General features: G+C 37.4%; 1 protein-coding gene across 7 annotated transcripts in view; it reads right to left on the reverse strand.

Moving 5' to 3' along the window:
- LOC117394896 (triple functional domain protein-like) overlaps nucleotides 1-20,139 on the reverse strand; it is a 189,950-nt gene that overhangs the window by 37,042 nt on the left and 132,769 nt on the right. For 5 of the 7 annotated variants that reach the window (XM_059012805.1, XM_059012802.1, XM_059012803.1 and 2 more), the window contains exons 19-36: nucleotides 19,738-19,887; nucleotides 19,180-19,294; nucleotides 18,045-18,160; nucleotides 17,118-17,240; nucleotides 16,126-16,320; nucleotides 15,907-16,022; nucleotides 15,662-15,728; nucleotides 14,130-14,239; nucleotides 12,293-12,362; nucleotides 11,105-11,194; nucleotides 10,533-10,625; nucleotides 7,178-7,289; nucleotides 6,550-6,740; nucleotides 6,353-6,454; nucleotides 5,218-5,247; nucleotides 4,903-5,042; nucleotides 4,563-4,662; nucleotides 207-450 (exon numbers count right to left, since the gene is read on the reverse strand). In XM_059012805.1, the coding sequence (XP_058868788.1) occupies nucleotides 207-450; nucleotides 4,563-4,662; nucleotides 4,903-5,042; nucleotides 5,218-5,247; nucleotides 6,353-6,454; nucleotides 6,550-6,740; nucleotides 7,178-7,289; nucleotides 10,533-10,625; nucleotides 11,105-11,194; nucleotides 12,293-12,362; nucleotides 14,130-14,239; nucleotides 15,662-15,728; nucleotides 15,907-16,022; nucleotides 16,126-16,320; nucleotides 17,118-17,240; nucleotides 18,045-18,160; nucleotides 19,180-19,294; nucleotides 19,738-19,887 (2,164 nt within the window). The remainder of the gene's footprint in view (nucleotides 1-206; nucleotides 451-4,562; nucleotides 4,663-4,902; nucleotides 5,043-5,217; nucleotides 5,248-6,352; nucleotides 6,455-6,549; nucleotides 6,741-7,177; nucleotides 7,290-10,532; nucleotides 10,626-11,104; nucleotides 11,195-12,292; nucleotides 12,363-14,129; nucleotides 14,240-15,661; nucleotides 15,729-15,906; nucleotides 16,023-16,125; nucleotides 16,321-17,117; nucleotides 17,241-18,044; nucleotides 18,161-19,179; nucleotides 19,295-19,737; nucleotides 19,888-20,139) is intronic. The other 2 variants (XM_059012806.1, XM_059012807.1) reach the window with 1 other exon arrangement.

Here is a 20,139-nt window from a genome sequence, read left to right on the forward strand (position 1 = left end):
AATAAATATAGTAATTTTAGATTCGATTTATAATAGCATTAAGGTACTCCAGGGGGTGGGTTAACATGAGATAACCGCACACTGAGGTTTCGTGTCGGGCCTTACAACGCCCTAAAATGTGTGGTTATCTCATGTTAACCAACCCCCTGTTGTACCTTAATGCTTCAGCATTGTTGACCGAAAATGATCGACTGTCAAGCTCCTACCTTTGTGGTTAAAGATGCCTTCCATCTCCATGCTGCTGCGAGAGTGTGCGATGCAGAGAGTGCTGCAGGGTACCAGGCCCTCAGCTGCGGGAGAGCGGTCAGTGGTCCGCACCAGGCACCAATCCGGCTTGTCGTGTGGTCGCTCCAGGACCTCCACGGTCTGACCACGGCGGACTGTTATTTCATTGCTGAAACTGGCCACAAAATCATGGATCACCACTGTCAACTCACAACCTCCAGACAGCTGCAGCAAATTGAGAAAAATAGTGATGTCAGGTAACTTTCTGTTATTACTCACAAAACTGATTTATCATCATTTAACATAGTCAGTGTTAGTTTTCAGCCAAAGATACAGTTTTGTTAAAACAGTTTGTTAGAAGGATCTGGACAATTCCTGTGTATCACTTCCAAGGTATGCATTCATTTTAAAAATTACATATGGCTAACAGGCATAATAACTGCTTTTTTGCCAGCCCTGACCATGAGAAATACGTTAGTTGTTAGTGAGTATGTCTCAAAATAATGATGTCATGAATGTACAGACAGTAATTCAAGAAACATAATAAGAATGACCTTTAGTAACTGCCATTACAAACATGGACTGCATCTGTAATGCTGATGATGCAGGTCGAATCAGGGTAACGAGGCAAAAAAAAAAAAAAAAACTAGGCTCAGTGGAAAAAAAGATATCTATATTGTTAGTTTGTTCTTTTGTTTTTTGAATAGGTAACCGAAACATATTTTTTTCTGTAAATTTGAAATGTTACTCGATATGTACAGAACTGTCACTGCCGAAACGTGTGTGAGTCATGACAGCTTTAGGACACTCCATATGCGGTTAAATGAAAAGCAGATTTTCACCAAACTGCCACGGAGAAAATAAAGCTCTCCAAAGAAATAAGAAACTATAATCCCAACTCAAATTTCAGGACAAGCGTCTTGTGTTTCAACAGAATACATTTGCGTTCGTCTGCAATGTAATAAGGTCCTTCCCCGGTTGTTTAGATTACTTATCTTGCCATAAATCCAGAAATGACAGCATGTATCACCCAGCCTATAAACTGCTCTTATCAAGAGTGCAGACAGTGTTGCTATAGTAATCCACCCTGCCACAGGAACAGGTAAATGTCAAGCTATAATAGGAACATTCATTGCAAGCATTCTCAGAGAGCCTGAAGTACATTCTGTGCTTCTTTTACAAGACATTCCGTTAAGGAGATACAGTGCAGTGACACACACTGTATTCTACTTTTTTAGTGTTTACACAAGTTTTAGAAAGTGTTTCATGAGAGAAAACAGTGCAAGTAGTGTGAAGTGATCTTGTATGGACAGTTGTGTGACCAATAAACCAAGATCACGGTGAAGGTTATTGTGGTTCAGGTTATTCCTACTTTACCTCTCTATCATACTTGATTTCTATTACCGATTCCCTATCAAATGATCAACTTCCTGAGGAACAATTGTGCAAACGAAACTAAAAAAAATATAACTATATATTAAAATAAATAATAAATCCTAGTCTATGACCCTTGTCACTGTAGTTTAGAAGAGGGCTTGTGTCCCATGCTCACGCAGTACTGCTCATCAAACATGCTTTTAAACTCATGTCAGATAGGGGAATGGAGGGAGGAAGGAAGGAAGGAAGGAAGGGACAGCCTTTGAATTACAGTAAGGTGTATTTGCTTGTGTAACTCTTTCAACATCAAAAGCCCTTTTATCTTACTCATGAAACACATTTCCCTCAAAATGCTTCAAGCACCCTCCCTCTTTGTTGCAGTCCCAGACTCCAGCGAGTTGTTTTTATCCTAATCTGACACCTGAAAGGAGAGATTACACTCTGTAATAACGAGCCAGCCCTGCCATAATAATCAACTGCAGGCAGGCTTTCTCTTTCATTGGCAATATCACATGAAACACAAACAGCAGATGACCTTTAACTCAAGAAAGGCTCCTGACAGCTTGCGATGAGCAAGAACTTTGCACTACTGCCACTGCCCAGTATTTGTGTCGTTTAGAAGAGACACCAGCCATTGTGATATAGTAGACATGGCTTTGAATTATTAATGGGTTGTTGCATATTCAGGCTGATAATGCGGTTACATTTTTTTTTTCTTTTTTAAATTAGCATTTTTGTTTAATCTACAAAGGAAGTCCATTTGCTTTAAACGTATTCGCCAACGTGCAGTGTTCACATAATTGTTTTTGTAATCTGTCAGTAAGCAAAGATCTAACAGACAGATTAATCCAGGTCATGGGTTCCGATGAGACAAAGCAGTAGACCTGTTAAGACTAAGAGAGACACAGAGGAAAGTGTCTGACCTGGTCCAGGATGGAATCCAGCAACCAGGGTTCAAACCTCAAATTAGGGTCAAAAGTTTGAACTCACAAAAATAAAACACATCTGGAATGTCTACTAATAGGCTTACAGCATACCAGATATTAACAAAAGCCGTTTTGTCTGATTCATCTTTACGCTATGTATGGCAGCAAGGTCAGTTTTAAATCCTACTATGTTTATGCAAGGCTGGAACAATCTACCAACACCTCATATCATGGTTTATGTGGTTCCTTTGCTGTCCATCATATTAAATGGATCAGGGTTTTGTTACTGTGAAAGCATGGCTATTAACTCGATTTGTCCCAGCAAAATCCAGCCTCTAATGGATAATTCATTCAGCCACCAGCTGTACAAAACTTTTTTTTTTTTTTTTTTATCAAAAAGGGTCTGATTCTATTACAGTATTTGAAATCAGCACTGTTTTCCAGTGTACAGTCTGTGACTTCACATAGATACATCATACTATAAATAATTTTCAAAAAGCAGGACAATTTGGACCAAGCTGAAAAAATGTGGCCAAGATAATGGTCCCTGGTGACAGAGTGTATATGCACAGGTTGTGTTATTACTGAAAAGCACCTGGACCTCTACTTTAACCTTGTTAGTAGTACCTAGGTGATAGATATAATGTATTGGTCCACTGCTCACAGATGTTTTCCTGCTGTACTAAATCTTTTGTAAAAAAAAAAAAAAAAAAAAAAAAAAACCTTTAACAAAATTGCCTGCTTTATGTCGAGAGATTTCTTATTTTGGATTTTGATTGAGTTTACATTCAGTGCTACACTACACAAAATCCTACAACACCACACATGCCTCAGTTTTTTTTAAAAAAATGATACTATCTAATATAAAACAATTTGAGAGCTAAAGTTTAATGTCAACCATTTTCAGAAAATACTATACAAACTGCATGAAAGAATTGAGTAAAAAGCTCACATACCCACTTATAACGAGGCACTGCTAGAGAACTCAGCAGCTGAGCCACAGATTCAAGGCTTTTACTTGCTGTTCCATTCACTGCCCTGGAGTCCTTCATCCTCTCTAGACAACTACAGTATCAACTGTAATGGCAACTAGCCTTTCCCACTCTTTATAACAAGATAATGGAAAAACAGGGAACTTTCTGCGCCAGACGAGCTAGTTCAGGCTACACATAAATTGTGTAATACTTTAAGAATGATGCTCAGCCTCATTGCTCAGAATCCAGCAGACACAAAGGATAATCATTCCAATTCCTCTTGATTTACGATACATAAAATAACATACCATGTCTGGTTATCACTGCCGACAACAGGTTACAAGGGAGGGGGAGGTGATGATGGAATGATTTAAAGGTGCAGTGTACCCTGTTATAAAGATTCATAACCCCTTTAATTTTCTTCACCCACAAACCATAATCATTCTGTAAAAGTACTTTTTGCATATTTTTTCTTTAGATGTCCTCTTACATTACTCGTGTATACTACAAAATGTATTCCTTAGGCGCCTGGTGTTACAAAATACATTTTCATATAACTGTTGCTAAAAGAGATTTCACAATTGAGATGAAACCCTGTCCCTACACATCTGAATTGTACAACAGGATCTTTTTGTCCTTCTCAATTTCCACTGGGAGCAACCTTGTTTAAAAGTCTATCTGGTTATTATTTATTAAAAAAAACAGTTGCATAGAGCAATCAGCAACTTATTTATGTTAAAATCTATTTTACATTAACGTTATCCAAGACTGTCAAGATGCTGACATACTGTTGAAAGTCGCAATAACTGAACTGTTCTACCTGGTAAATACATATGAACCCAAACGCTTCCAAGCTCTGCACAACAAACATGAGACACTCAGCCATTTTTACCACAAATAAGCAGGCAGCTCTAAACTTGGCTTCTTTCTTCATTAATGCCGTTCTGGTTCTCTCGTGCTGCTGGGAACCTGAAGAGCAACTAGCCAAAACACCCTAATCATTGTTAAGAGTCTAAAAGGGAAGGGTGCTGCTCAGCCACTGGATTCTTTTGGCACCTACCTTGTCGCTGTCTAGGGTGTTCTGGGAGGTTCGTGATGCAATGGAGATTGTATCTGGTTGGCTGCTACCATCACCCTGACTGTCCAGGTCTTCTCCATCCCTGAAACAAAAAGCTGTTATACTCCCAATGTTTAAGCATTTCAAATTCATACTGTAATCAAGACATACAGAGGAAGCTAAAATCTTCTACCCTCATGGGGGCGAATGACCGGTCATAATTTGCAGCACAATTCGGTGCCTTGTGGGATTATTTTAATTAGCTACTGCTTGTAAAAAAAACTGCTGAAGAGGAAGTGTTGTTCAGGACTACAATAATAACCATTCAGGGCATGGTCTTTACCTTCTTCCTTTCTGCTTGGTGGTAGTTGGTTTGGGAATGTGAATGGGCTCTTTCAGAGCACCCTTCAGGTGAATGGTCCTCTCTTGGATGACCTCTCTGATGTGTTTGATCCAGTCTTGTTTGTTCTCGATGCTGGACGCCTAAGGAATTTACAAGCAAGTTTTTAACATTGAGATGAATTACTTCCATTAAAAAAAAATAATAATAATAAAAAATAAAAATTTTATATTTATTTAGATTTTTGTAATATTTATTTAGTTTTTTGGGGGGTTGTTTATTAAATGCACAATATATCTAGGACTGTAGGATACTCACCATTGCTCCATGTTTGCATCCCTGACTTGGCTTAAGTTAAAATATAGAAGAGAATTTCACTATTTTTGTATTTACACAACATTATATCATGATCATTATAATGACAAATTATAATGACCATAATACTATTTGAAACAGATATTAACAATTAACATGCGGACACATCAAATATGTCTATGAACTACAATTGATAGTTTCTAAAGTATGCACTGATCCTGGACATTGCACATGCCTTTATTGCTGCCAAAGATGTTTGTCACACAGTTGTGAGCAAACTAATAAATCAGACATTTCAGGATATTTGCTTGCTTTTCTTTTTTTTGTAAGTGTATTTATATTCTTAATGTAACTAATTGGTACTACTAGGGTATTGTGGCATGTGCAAAATATACAACACAGAATTGAGCTATAATGGATTGACAAATGTTATGCTTTATTGTCTCAAATCTGTAGTAAATTTACACATAGCATAGACAGAGGACAAACTGGTATATAATAAAAACAACAGAATACAATTCAAGACTGAATTACTTTAAAAAGGAATGTGTGTCCTGAAATTGCATACTTAGAACTATCGAAATAGGAAAGAATAAATAAATAAATAAATAAATAAATAAATAAATAAATAAATAGGCAAAACAAGTTATTTTCCAAAACCAGAAAGCAGTATTTCAATTAATGCTGTGACAATAAAAGGTATTATTAAAATTTACTGTATGCATTGGGACAACATGCTTTATCCAACATTTGGACAAAAAGGTTATTAACCATGCTAATGGAGAACTGAAATGTACAAAACATAAACCATTACACTGATGAAGGCACAAGCTGAAACATTAGTCTGCATCATTTAAAAGTTATAACATAAATCTCAGTCATCAGATTATTGAAACCTGTGTACTTTAAGTTTTGGAGTACCGTGGTATTTTTTTTGTTTTGAAGCTTTGTTTGCTGCAGAAGTGGGGCAGTTATAAATAATTTGTTAAGAATTTTAAGCAGAATGCAAGCCACCTTACAAATGTATATTACGAGACACAAAGATTCTTGTTAAATTAAGCTTACATATGGCAGTCAATTAATTGTTCTTCCAGTTAGAAGTTACAGTCTTGATGTTGGACTGCAAGAGCAGCATTACCTTTAGCACAATCTTGTTGTCAGAAGTTGGAGTCCGCCCCACCCAAAGTGCAAACTTACAAGGATCCCCTTCAACATGCTCTGTGACACCCAGCTCGGAGGTCTAATATCAAGAAAAACACCATTAGAATAAAAATAGGGAACTGAAGGATCAAAATAGAAAATACAAAACTGTTCAAGATCAAGAATGGTACTCACAAAGAGTTTGCTCTTGTAGATATATTTACTACTCCCATTAGAGTCTTTGACCTCTTTGCTGAAGACCAGGGACATTTCAAAAAGGAAGAGGTGCCTTTCCCGTCCCTTTCGGATGAGTGTTTTGGGATCCCACACTTGGAAGGATTCCTGAAGAATAAGCTCGCCCTGAGATTCTATATTCTCATCAAACCCTGAAGAGTAAAGAAAATTATTTTACTTCTGTGTTTGTGTAGACAGGAATGTATATCAACATTTTACTGTTTTATCTTTCTTCAAAACAGCATGTTACGCTTACCCCATTATGAACGTATTTTAAAAAGGACAGCCTGACATCCCAAAGCAACCAGAACTCACTCAAATATGAGCTGATGTAGAACACCTAGACCTAAGCTACAATGTGACCACTGCTGTTTTCCAGGAAGTCCATTTTATAATAGGATAAGTAATAAAGCAATGTAAGTTAAATGTTTGGTCTTCTTTATGGGCTATTCCATTCTAAGCCATAATAACCACGTGAAACTTGTCTGGACTGACTTATGAATCACAGCATAGCTTCCAAGTAAATAGATACTGATTTACATCTGGACAATAAGTTAATTCATCCAGCCAAATACAAAACAGGACTTACCTTCTAGCATGCTGAGATGCATGGCATCATTGGCCCTCTTTGGCACGCTGAGCATCACTTCCAGGCCATCCTTAATCTCACCTTTACCTTCCTCGCAGCAGGTTAAAAGTTCCTGGAAAACAAGCAAGATTGGGGTGTTCTCAGTCACGAAAATAACTTAATGACCGTGTGTGTATTTTGGAAATGCTACAGTCTCAAAAGCAGGGATGGAAATAAGACTCCTATTGCACAACAGTTTCACCCCATTCCAGATTTTACTACGAGCTTGATTAGCCACAGTGTATAGGTAACAAGCTCAGGTGTGTCTTATTAAACACAGAAAAAACAGGAATGGATCAAACCAATATGCAATGGGAGTCTTATTTCCATCCCTGCAAAGAATGTATCTAGATATTTAATTTGTTTACTATGTTATAGTATGTTAGCTTCTGGAATACCCAAGTGCTTGAGGACAGGTTGATAAATAATGTAAGTTTTAGGGCTGTGTTCGAAGGTTAGTTCGCCAGCCAGGAATTCAAAGGTAGTTTTAAACCTTTGAAGGTTTGTCAAGTGGCATTCACGCACTGTATGTTTTTTTTTTAAAAAAATTTCTCTGTTAACAGAAAAATTTTGACAATGTGTGAATCCTATAAATCACACATTAAATGTCACTCGCATGCAAACTTTGATTTTTTGGTTTGTATAATGCATATTACTTAAACAATCATTATACATAGCAACTCTATATGGCGCCGCTGCCATGCATTGAAGCAGGGTATAGTATGTAAAGCACTGGGGGGGTACATATAGCGGTTGTAGTACTAGAGTAAAATATGTACTGAATACCTCACGTACAGACAGTGTAAGAGAAGTGCTATGGTAGAATATGTTTGAAACATACAAAATGTACGCTAACACTAATCATTTTAATTTTGAAAACTGAGCACCTCTCCCCCCCTCATGCTTGTGTTATTCAGAGGCAAACCTTTAATTTCTTCATTCGCTATCTCAACAGCAAAACGCTGTATAGCATAAGCTGTATTGAAAGAAATGTCTCAAAATCCCTCTGCTGTTTGGGATTTTTTTGTTAAATGCACAGATGACCAAAAAAAATTGAATGCAAACTGTGCAAGCAACTCTTGATGTATCATGGAGTCACAACCAAACTCCTGGATCACTTGACAAGCGTAAGTTCATATTATTATTATTTTTAGTAGTAGTAAAATGTAACTGTGACTGGTAACCTGCTTGGTACAGTGAATGTTAAATAAAGCTTTGTTTTGCCTAAGTCAGCAGCAGTTCTCGTTATTGGCAGCAACTGATGCTGCTGCAATGCAAGCTTACTGTAAATATTGCAAGCAGCATCATTTAAGTGTACATGAAAAACGTGTTTTTATTTAAATTATAAAAACATGATTACTGTTCTATATGACGTATTTTTAAACTACATGTGAATATTTTATTCCATTTATATGGATCACCTGTAAAATAATAGGATGTTCAACCAAATATAAACTAGTAGCTATGTTGATGTCACCAGCAAATTATGCAAATTAGTGCCATCAAAGGTTCGAACCTTCCTTCGGTAATGTGTTCCGAAACTGCGAAGGTCAAAATGTACTCTTCTTGCAGCCCTAGTTAGTGTTATCAGTAGGAGAACACAAAAGAGGAATACAGTTTGAATGTTATGTGATCAGAACCAAGGCCTTTCAAGTTTACTGCATCTAACAAGTAATATTTTTTTGCTCCAATACTGAGCTTATTATTTTTCCCTAGAGCTTCAGCCTAAAAAGCCAACTGATGTAAGCCCACTTAATACTACAGCATTATAACCCAGAACCACCAATAAAAGTAGGAAAAAACTTCACTCCAACTTTACCCCTGTACATACAAAACAGTGTCACAAAACTGATTCAACTGTTTAAGACCATGTCCATATGTTAAGCCTGGGTAAATAAACACATATGGGAATGTGGCCATGGGAAGTAAAAGAAGTAAACTTTATTTTTTCGGATAGTTTTATACATTACACCTTAAGTAGGTCACCTCTTTAGATCACTGCAGCGATAATATTCATTTGTACACGGAGTGTGCACAAAATGCCCTGTAAATCAGTATTCTAAACAATAACCTTTTACTCCGTTTACACCTGCACACCCGAGCCGAGCCGGTGCTGAGTCGAGCCAGCCTGGTACGGGTCGGGTAGCTTGAGTTGCGTTTACACTAGAGAAAGGCGAGCCGAGCTGAGAGACGTCACGAATAATGAACGTGCTGAGACGATTACATTAAAATCGCACAGACTGCAAAAATAGAACTAAGCATTAATTTAATAAAATATTTTTTTTACCATTGATTTTTTATTTTATTTTATTGAGGAGAAGTAATGAAAATGCACGTGTGTGGGGTGGGGGGGGGTGGGGCATTGAAATACAATTCCCTATACAAGTGCAATATTTCTACAGTAAATACAGTACCGGTGTTCAAACTGTAAACAACTTATCAGTGTAACTTCTGTTTCTGTCTCTCCCTTTTGATACAGTATCTGAACTAAAGAAAAGCTGCGCTGGCACTTTATGACACAGACATCTTATTCAGCATTCGTTTTATAACTAAATAAATAATTAGGTCTACTACGTGGTTATCTTTCCTAATGTATTTACTTTTTTGCTACAAGAGGAGGTGCAGCTTTCTCCGGGAGACAAGACGCTTCAGGCCCGCTCTGACAGCCAAACCTGGAGCGAGCCCATTCCCTCTTCCCCTCTCCAGACCTGCTCTCCTTTATCGCACTTTGTTGATTTGGTTGTCTGCCGCTTCGAACTGAACTCCCGACCGCCATTTAGCCAGGCTATTTATAATTTAAAAACTGCAGATTTAAATGTTACCTTTTTTTTTTTTTTTTTGGAAAAAATATAGCGTTGATTACATTGTGCCTTATGCATGGTTAATTCACAGAAAGTCACATTTTTTATTCACTATATGCATATTATAGAGAGGGAGTTATTTTATTTTCTATTTCAGTCAGATGTGTGTTATGTGTCCCACGGCGTAAAGGTAAGGATTTAGGAAAACATGTATCGCTTGTGGTCCTGGGCATTGCCACTATTTATTGTAATGACGCTTGAGCGTGAAGACGAAATGCAGTAACCCCGCCCACAGCCTTCGGCCCCGAGCCCGATTCAGTTATGTTGCAGGGCTGGAGTTTCACGGTTTGGTTCCGGCTCGGCTCGGGTATTTGCTAGTGTAAATACACCCGTACCGTGAGGGTGTGGAGCCCTCACGGTACGGGTGTGCTAGTGTAAACGGGGTATTTGTGGCTCAAGAGGAAGAGCTTTCTACTTTTGGCTCCCTGAAATCTACAGTATAAATGCACAAGTACCTTTAGAAGGAGCTGATACTTTGTTATTCTCTGCACAGGCTTGATCAGATAGGAGGAGATCGAGTTTGCCAGTCTGTGACGTTGCTGGATCACCTGCAGAGCAGAAGGCAGGATGCAATGGTTAACATCATCATTAGAACGGAGGAGCTGCATGTTTTCTGTTTCTGGGCAATCACCAAATCCTTAGCAACAGCAGACCAAGGTGTGCTTCTTCTATTAAAAGATGCAACATTCTCCTGTAACACTCTCTAGCTTGCCTTGTAATGTTGTTCTTGGTGACAGGAAATTGATTCTGCACTGTGAAATATGGTTACAAGATTACATATCAAGGTTTCGTAACAAACAGAAAGGTCTTCTATGACTTAATACTCCATTTCTAAATGAAAAATAAACAGTAAAATCAGAAAGGACGTGAGAGAAGATAAGACAAAAGGGATATTCAATCACATTTTTCCCAGATAAATGAACAGGACAAGAAACATGCATGCAAGTTAAAATTAAGTTAAAGTACTGTGTTACAACACTTAAACAATATACCTGGCATACAAATAGTTTGTCTAAAAAGTACTCACGTCAAAATAGGGTCCAGCATGTTCCAATATGAGCTGAGTCGAGTCAGGCTTGTTCTTACAATAATTCACATACATCTGAAACTTTTCCGCCTAAAATGAGAGAAACCGGATTCAAATGAAGTCATAGTTTTAATAAAACTGCATGTATTTTTGTATTCTTTTTCTACAAGTTTACAAATTATATATTTTTAAACAGACTCGCACACTGACTTTTTGCTTCTCATGATATCTTTCAGTAGAACAGAAACAAATATATATATATATATATATATATATATATATATATATATATATATATATATATATATATATATTCTCTCTTTTTTTTAATTTCGTCATCGCCAATGGTTTTTACCTCGGTTTTCTCCCCAATTTGGAATGCCAACCTGTCAATTGTGCGCCGCCCCCTAGGAACCCCCAGTCACGGTCGCTAGTGACATAGCCTGGATTTGAACCTGTGATCTCCAGGCTATAGGGCGCATCCTGCACTCCACGCAGAGCGCCTTTAAAGGATGCGCCACTCAGGAGCCCCTGAAACAAATCATTTTTGATTGCAGAGCCTCAGGTTCCTTTTTTACATTTAAAATACAGATGATAGAAATAGGAAGATCACAAGTAACGCCACTGGTCATTGTATTTATTTTTTTATTTTTTTTATTTAGTGGTCAGCAATTTATTTTTTATTGTTTTCTCCCCAATTTTAGTAATGTTCAATTATTTTTTTAGCCTCAGCCCACCACTAACACCCCTGCGCTGACTCGGGAGGGACGAAGATGAACACACGCTGTCCTCCGAAGAGTGTGCCATTAGCCGCCCGCTTCTTTTCACACTGCAGACTCACCATGCAGCCACCCAGAGCTACAGCGTTGGAGGACAGCGCAGCCCTGGGCAGCTTACAGGCAAGCCCGCAGGCGCCCAGCCAGACTACAGGGGTCGCTGGTGCACGGTGAGCCGAGGACACCCTGGCCGACCTAACCCTCCCTCCCCCCGGGCAGCGCTCGGCCAATTGAGCGCCACCCCCTGGGAGCTTCCGTCCTCGGTCTGCAAAGGAATAGCCTGGACTCGAACCGGCGACGTCCAGACTGTAGAGCACATCCTGCACTCCACGCGGAGCGCCTTTACTGGATGCGCCACTCCGGAGCCCATTTTATTCTATTTCTAAACCCAAAATGACAACTCAAGACTTGCCCAGGTGACAAAGCAATGCCCAACGTCTTCTGGCAGCTGTTCATATTTCTCAAGCTCCTTCAGGAAGATGCTGCAAGAGACACACACCAAATAAATAAATATATACCATAGTTGAGGTATAACATGTACACATTTGCATATTATTGAGCATGATGAAGAGGTGCGTGAAATGCATCACAGCGTGTTTTGCACCAGTGTGCGGCTATATCTGAAAATTACGCTATTCTGAATCCACAAAATGTGTGACGATTAAAGATCCATCCACTATGTATACTTATTCAAAATTATATTTAAAATGGATCCAAGGGGAGAATTACATTTATAAAACAGAACTTTTTTTAAATGTATTATTTAGCAGACCAACTCCTATACATTAACTAACTGTGCATTCTAAGTTTATCAACTTCATTATTCACTATTATAGTATTCCATGTAATTTCCATAAATGCATTTGCACTTTGCATGCCTGTCAACTCATTTTGACTTTTCAAACCCATAAGATTCATTACAAAACCAAAAGGACTGGAAAATCAGTTTCAATTCATCTACTTCTGCTGTAACTAATTAACAAACTGTTTAAGAAATTAACATTAAAACTGTATAAGAAATTAACATTCAAATCTACATTTACTTTTTATTGAAAAACCAAATGCAAATCCGAATACTTCCACTACCAAAACTAAATACAAATGGTTATAATGGACTAAATATTCCAAATGCATTTGAAATACTTTTTCACACAACACCAACATTAGTGCACGTTATGTTTTATTATCATTATTAATGTATTTGACTGATGCCTTAATCCAATGCAACATAAAAAGTTGTACAGTTTATACAATACTAATATAAACACAGTATATTACGTTATAAAACATATGCAAAAAGTAACAGGGCTTTAAAAAAGTAGAACATAACACAATGCTCAGTTATAATTAATTTAATATATTTTGTAGCCTTCTAACATCTGTGCAGGGTATTTACAGTTCTGAATATTTAAATGCAGATACTACATTTTTTTAATTAATTAAATCATACTTTTTTTTTCTTACCTCTATGTCTTCTCCACCACACTGAGACAGTTGCTGCTGTCCCACAGCTGCAAACAGGCTTGTCTTTAAAACATCGGATTATTGGGATCGAAGTGACCACTAGCAGCAACTTTCATACTGCGATTTCATACAAGGTACAAAGTGTACTCTTCAGAGAGAGGTGAAGGAGCCACGATTCTGGGTAAAGTGCAGCCCACTGTGGTATATTGCTTCACGGTTGTTGTTTTTTTTTAGGTAGGTGTTTTAAGCAGTCTTCGGGTTCCGATTTTCAATACGGTTACAGAACAACTTTCGGAAACTTTGATTACACGCTTGACACTTAAATCTCATTTAACGTGAGACTCTTGGGTGCTTACAGGCAGATCCAGAAAATGCGCCTACGGTGACTTTGCTTCGATAATTAAAAAAAAAAAAAAAAAACTTTACGGCCGTAAGATCTGTGAAATTGTGAAAACCCGTAGCACTTGCAGGTAATCCGTAAGGATTGACAGCTCTGACTCTGGAAATGTTAGACTAACATCTTTACCGGCAGGTGTCGCTATTTCATAATTACTTGAGAAAATATACTGGATTTAAAAACTTTTAACTAATCGACCAATTTTCATTTTTCTCAAATTTACCAAAAAATTACAATTGTTCACATATACTTTTGCAGTTATAACAAAGGCTTCAATAATAATAATAATAATAATAATAATAATAATAATAATAATAATAATAATAATAAACTAGATAATTATAATTAAAAAGTAAGGTTTATACATACAGTGCTTGTGTTTACTTACTTGTGGTGAAACTCAAAAAGGTCCTGCATATTTCCAAAGATGATGTGCTCTTTATTAACTATACCAGGAGGAATCTCTTCAACTCCGCTGGTCATCTCCCACAGGTAGGTCTGAATTTAAGAAAGCAGACAACGTAAATGTGAAGAATCCTTATAAACAACACATAGACATGGTAAATCAATGGTCATGTAACATGTACCAGTGTTTTAGCTGATAGACGCACAGTATTGTTGCACGAAGTCACCAATACACACCTCTCTGCAATAAACAGTGGCTGTCCAGTAAAGCACAGCGCTCTGACAAACTCATTAGCACAGTCATTCTGTGCTTTCTTTTTTTTATTAAAGTGTGTGTAAAAGCAGCATGCATGGATTGCTTGTCTCAGTTCACTTTCTTGTTTTAGTTTAATGTGTGGCTTATTCTTCTGTATGTTCTTTTATTGTCAGCACGAACATGTACCTCAATGCAGCAGTATTTGCAGCGCTATGCATCCTCTGCCTCATCTGACCCACTTTTGCTATTTTTGCTTTTTGTATACGTCGAAACATTCATTTTCTTTTGAAAACGGATTTATGTTTTCTCCCCATTATTCATCCACTAAAAACATTACATTTTCTGCAAGTATTTCAATTTAGTTTTTGATCAAGCTAGTAGTTACTACACCCAGCAATTGCCACAATAATCAGAGTTTGATTGGTCAACAATCAGGTGATAATTTGTTTTCAAAGTGACAGAGAACCACGTTTGAACGTTACTAGATCCTGACGTCCAAACATCTGTTGTAACCTTGAATACAGTGTAGGTCTGCTTATTACAATGTAAGAGTCAAAACAAAACAGCATTTTAATCAAAATATTGTGTATTTCCTAGAAAATAGTACTGGGAAAATATTGAATAGACAAAAATCGGGTATAAATCAGTAAAAACCGACGTCCAGTTAAAAAAAAAATCCTGTAATTTTTCGGTAAAATTCAGAACATTAATTATGAAACACAGTAGCATACACTTTGATAAATGATGATTGCAATTTCAGTAATACCTTTACATATATCTGTAAATCTACCACAACCAGTGATCTGTTATACTTAAATTATTTTGGAGAGAGAGATAAGCTTTCAAATGCAGCTTTATTTTTAACTAGTAATGTACAACCTTGTAGTCTTGAAGCCATTCATTCAGGTTTTACAGCAGGGATTAGTGCGTTTGAGTCGGTGGGGAAAAAGAAAGATGTACAAAGTATACGTGGAAGCGATCTGTCTGATCAATACAGCACAACATGAAATGTGTGAACTACTGGCTTCAATAATTCAATAACAACTTAAATATGATTGTTTTAATTTTTAATTTTGAAGAAAAAGGAATCTTGTGCATTCTCTTATAACATTTTAAGCGCTGTTTTAATATTAAGGGTGAATGAAGTTGATCTGTTTTTTACAGTACACCATGCATGAACTAATCCCTTGAAAAAAATAAATAAATAAAGCAAACACTAAGTAAAGAAAGCTATTAGTACATTAGGCCACGGTACTTACATCCACACACTCCCGAAGGTCCCGCACATAGGCTTTCTCCGTTTGAATAAGTTCAGCCATTATGAATCTAAAAGAAAACATTTATGTTTAGAGTGGTGGACATAAGATCTGCCAATGTTTATATTAACTTTAGACAAACCTAATTATGTGTACATTCATGGGATATTCATAACTAGCTAGTTCTAAATGATGTTTAATCCTCATCTAAACAATAAAATAAAAAGAAGTGCTCAAGGCAGGCATACTCCTTTCTGCGGGCCGATTTCCGCTTTTCTTCGTTGAGCTCGTGGGCAGCATCCCGCAGTTTGACCTCTGACCCCGGAGCACTAGCAGGGATGATGTCCAGCTGCAGGCCTTTGCCCTGCAATAGAGGACACAGCAATTGTTAAATGGGTGCCATGAAAACAGAGCAGCCATGATCCAAAAAAAAAAAACAGAGCCCTGTCCTTGAAGCTTCAACGTACCGACTTGTTGGAATCAGATGAAATTCCCAGAGCCTTTTCCAGCGAGGTTCGGTACTTGTCCATGCGGAGGGAAAAGTCTCTGTATCTCTTATCCACGGCTGTTACCCATTTCTTTATTTCCACTGCATGGGAGTGCCCTTTGTCACAAAAGCCATCAGCCAGCTGTATCAACAATTTCACCCGTTCTTTGGTTTGCTGTCAATACAATGGAGGGGCATATTAACAGTGAAAATAAAAACGGCACAGCACTGTAGCTGGGAAGTACAATGACATTTATAATACTGTACAATTAAACATGAGCCAACTCATCCAGTGGAAAACAGCACCATGTGATCAACAGCAAACCTCTTTTCAGGAGATGCCATTTTCTATTAGACACACAACACAAGAACTAACAAAACCAGCCAGGCAGAAGTTTTGTTTTTTTTTTCTTATATATACATTGCTGAAACATAATGGAACTAATCACCAGTTTACTTTAATTCTACTTGTTTATAAAGCACATTTAAAGAAAGTTTTAAATTATCATGAGTCAGTAAGCTTTGACAGGAGTGATACTAAGATTTGCAGTACCAATTTACCAGTGACCTACAACAAAATGTATTTTATGAAATGTTTTTGCAGACTAGGTTTGCACAACAGGGGACTATTTTATTTGTTAAATCACTTAAATACAATATTGTAAATAAATGCATGCTAAAAAATAAGATACAATTACATAAACAAGGCTTACTACGAATATAGTGCTTCCTGAATCATATAAAATATTTCAATTTTTATAACAGTTAGAAAATTATTATACTGCCAGAGTGGCAAAATGTCAGTCTAAAATAAAATACCTGTTAAGACTAGTAGTACCCAGGGTTCTCTAAATATTAGACTACCAAATAGCCTACTGTGTGTACTAAAGAGAATAGTTGTACAGTTGCCAGTCCAGTCTACAGCAAAATCATTCAGGCCTGCTGTAACCTCTAAACTGGTTTTACTTTTACCTTTGCAGTAATCTGAAATTCCTCATGTTCTTTTAAAAGCTCTTGTGTGTGATGTATGCTGGACCCTGTTGAGGTGTGAGTGGACAGATAGAACTCTCCAGTGTCATGGATCCATTCCAGAGCCTGTGAAAAGAAAATTATATTAACTTTATATTACAGTGCACACTAAAGTGGGGTCAGATAAGGCATATAATAACCAAGATGTTTAGTGTTTAGGTCATTTTTTTTATTTTACAAAGTGCACATTCATCTTTTTTAAAAAAAGGTATATTCTGCAATTAGAATGGCCCAGGCATCATAAAACTGATACCATTTTAGTAATGTTGAGTCTAGAAGGATATACCATCTGATATTGTATTGTTAGTTGTATGAACCTGCATGAGGAGAATGTGTTTATGTGAGGAGTATACACTGGGCAAACAGCTAGAACAGTGCTAGGCAGTTAAAAAGGAAACTCACTGGCTGAGGTTGATCTTAGAATACACTTATATATAAGGATTTATATGTATGTATGATGGAAATTAACCATAGGCCAATTTTAATCCTACATCCACCATATATGTAAAATTAGAAGTGCCACGGGTATCTTCATCCATTCATCCCTAGATACTGATAATCTCAGATTGCGGTTGTAATGCTGTATGCATAATGTAAAGACAGACAGCATGGCACAACTGGACTAGCAATTCACTGTATGCATGTAAAATGTAAAAACAGGACATACATATACCACATACCACTATTCCCCTGTCTGATAGACTCACAAGAATTGTAATTATTTATGCAATGTATTCAAGTGTCCACACAGTGGAGCCACAGACAACAAAACAAAACAACCAAGTTCATTGATTATATGTATTTGTTGTCTTAGAAGAAACATCAATCATTTACCCTGATTATAGCACAGCTGTAATTACTGGCACTGACCTGTTTGGCACTGCGTTCAAACACAACATACTGCTGACACTGGTCCAGTCTCCTCTTCCTCATTGTCCAAAAGTGAAGTACCCGATTCTCTCTCTGCAGCAGCTCGTTCAAGATGTCTGCACAAACACACATGCAGTTATAGTCCTGTACATCACCCAACCTCATTAAATAACACCACCAGGGCCTTAAGGATCTTTTTTAATTTTTTATTTAGCATTTATGTCTAATCCCCAGTCCCCCAAATGTATCCCCTACTGAATCACAGTAAATCTTAAACATCACTTTAGTGACCCCTGCTGGGAGATGGGAGTCTGGTGCAGCTCTAGGTTAGCCAATGTCAGTTTTTACTGAAAGGAATCAAACCCCCCAGTCAACACAATCTAGAAGTCTGCAGCATGAGTTTAAATCCCCTGCCAAGACTTAAACTTGTGGTACCAAAAGATAGCTGTGAATTCCAATAAGCCTCTAGTTCTTAGCAGTCATCCAAACAGCAGCAGGCTGGGTCTTGCACACAACTAAGCATGCCTGGAGTGTTTTATACAGTAAATACATTATACACAAGTAAACAAAGGGCAGTCACAAGGCCACATTTCCTTTCCCTAGAGTAAACAATCTTTAATAACAAAGTGTCCAACTCTATTTAATCCATTTTTTTTTTTTTTTTAAATAATATAGCAGTTGGTTGGTTCCCTACAAGCACATTCAGTTTTTTGTGCTTAGAAATTGGGTTATTTATTTTTGGCAATGCATAGAAAAGCCATTCACAAGGGAGACAATTATTTAACATCAGACCGTCTCTCTTTGCACAATTTGCTGCAGAAACAAGATTACAGGTTCAAACACTGTAAATATCACTTGGACCCACACTATATACCAACAGTCCGAAAGTGACAGTGGCTGAAAATCCAGCATCCCCTTGGTGGAAACGAATGCATTCCATAAAATGCAAATAGTAAACACACAATCTTACCCCATTTCTTGTCTCCAGTTCTTTCTAAATCTTTGATGGACAGAAAGCTTTGCAGATATTTATATCATAGTATATCTTTTTTTTTGTAAGATACACTATTTCCCCTTTCAATAAACACACTCAGAAAACAACAAACAATTTCTTTAAGTTCGAAATGGTACCTACTTTTTACTTGCTGTTCTGGAGCTTTGGCATGTGTGAGCATTCCAGGCATGTTCACACTATTTCTGTGAAGATATTTCAAGAACACATCGGCATTCCGTCGGGCCAACGTGCATGCCTAAAAGGAAATCAAATAATGTTAAAATCGCAGAGGAGCATAAATGCCTGAAGAAAATCCTGCATGTCTTAAACACCTAGCCTAAAGCAAAACTGATTGCACCTATATTAACAAGGATCTAGATTTACTGGTGGCATAGAAAGTGAATGTTATGTTTTTCAGTTTTTTCAAAATGAAATGCACAAAACTGCCTGCAGCAGCATTAAAAGTTTATACAATTTTACTTTTTTTGTAGTTTTACTGTAAATTTGACCACACTTAGAAACTTGTGATCCAACTGTTTTTTAAAGGAGTTGCATGATATAATTTGAATTCACAATTTAAATGTGATTGATTGACTGATTGATTGATTGATACTGCCCAAGGACTAACCATGTGGTAGCAATGGATGGTACTTGCAGAGTAATGTTTACAGCCTATAGGGTACAAGTATATATGCTTACTTTAAGGAAGGCTTCCTTCTGTTCAAGGTGCTTGCTGATCATAGGAGTCACGTGGTCAGAATCACAGTTGGGTCCCAGCTTGTCAGCCCCTCCGCACCAGTCCTCCTCCCGCTTATACTCCTGCTCCAGGCTTTCCAGCACACTGCACACCTGAGCAAACAGAGCCCCGGAAATCAGAGAACACACTGCCATCTGATCAAACTAAATTCATGAAATAACACTCAATTTTCTAACCCAGTAATAACAACCACTTTAAAGTTCAACACTTTGACAAGTGCAGCATGTTATGTACATCTCCTGCCAAAATCAGAGACATCAGCATCATAAAAAGGTAGATGACCAGAAACATACAGTATATAAAATGCGTCACCAGTGGGGGATGCTGAATCTTGCCATATGGCA

This window comes from Acipenser ruthenus, chromosome 3 (genome assembly GCF_902713425.1).
Source record: "Acipenser ruthenus chromosome 3, fAciRut3.2 maternal haplotype, whole genome shotgun sequence".
Lineage (NCBI taxonomy): Eukaryota > Metazoa > Chordata > Actinopteri > Acipenseriformes > Acipenseridae > Acipenser > Acipenser ruthenus.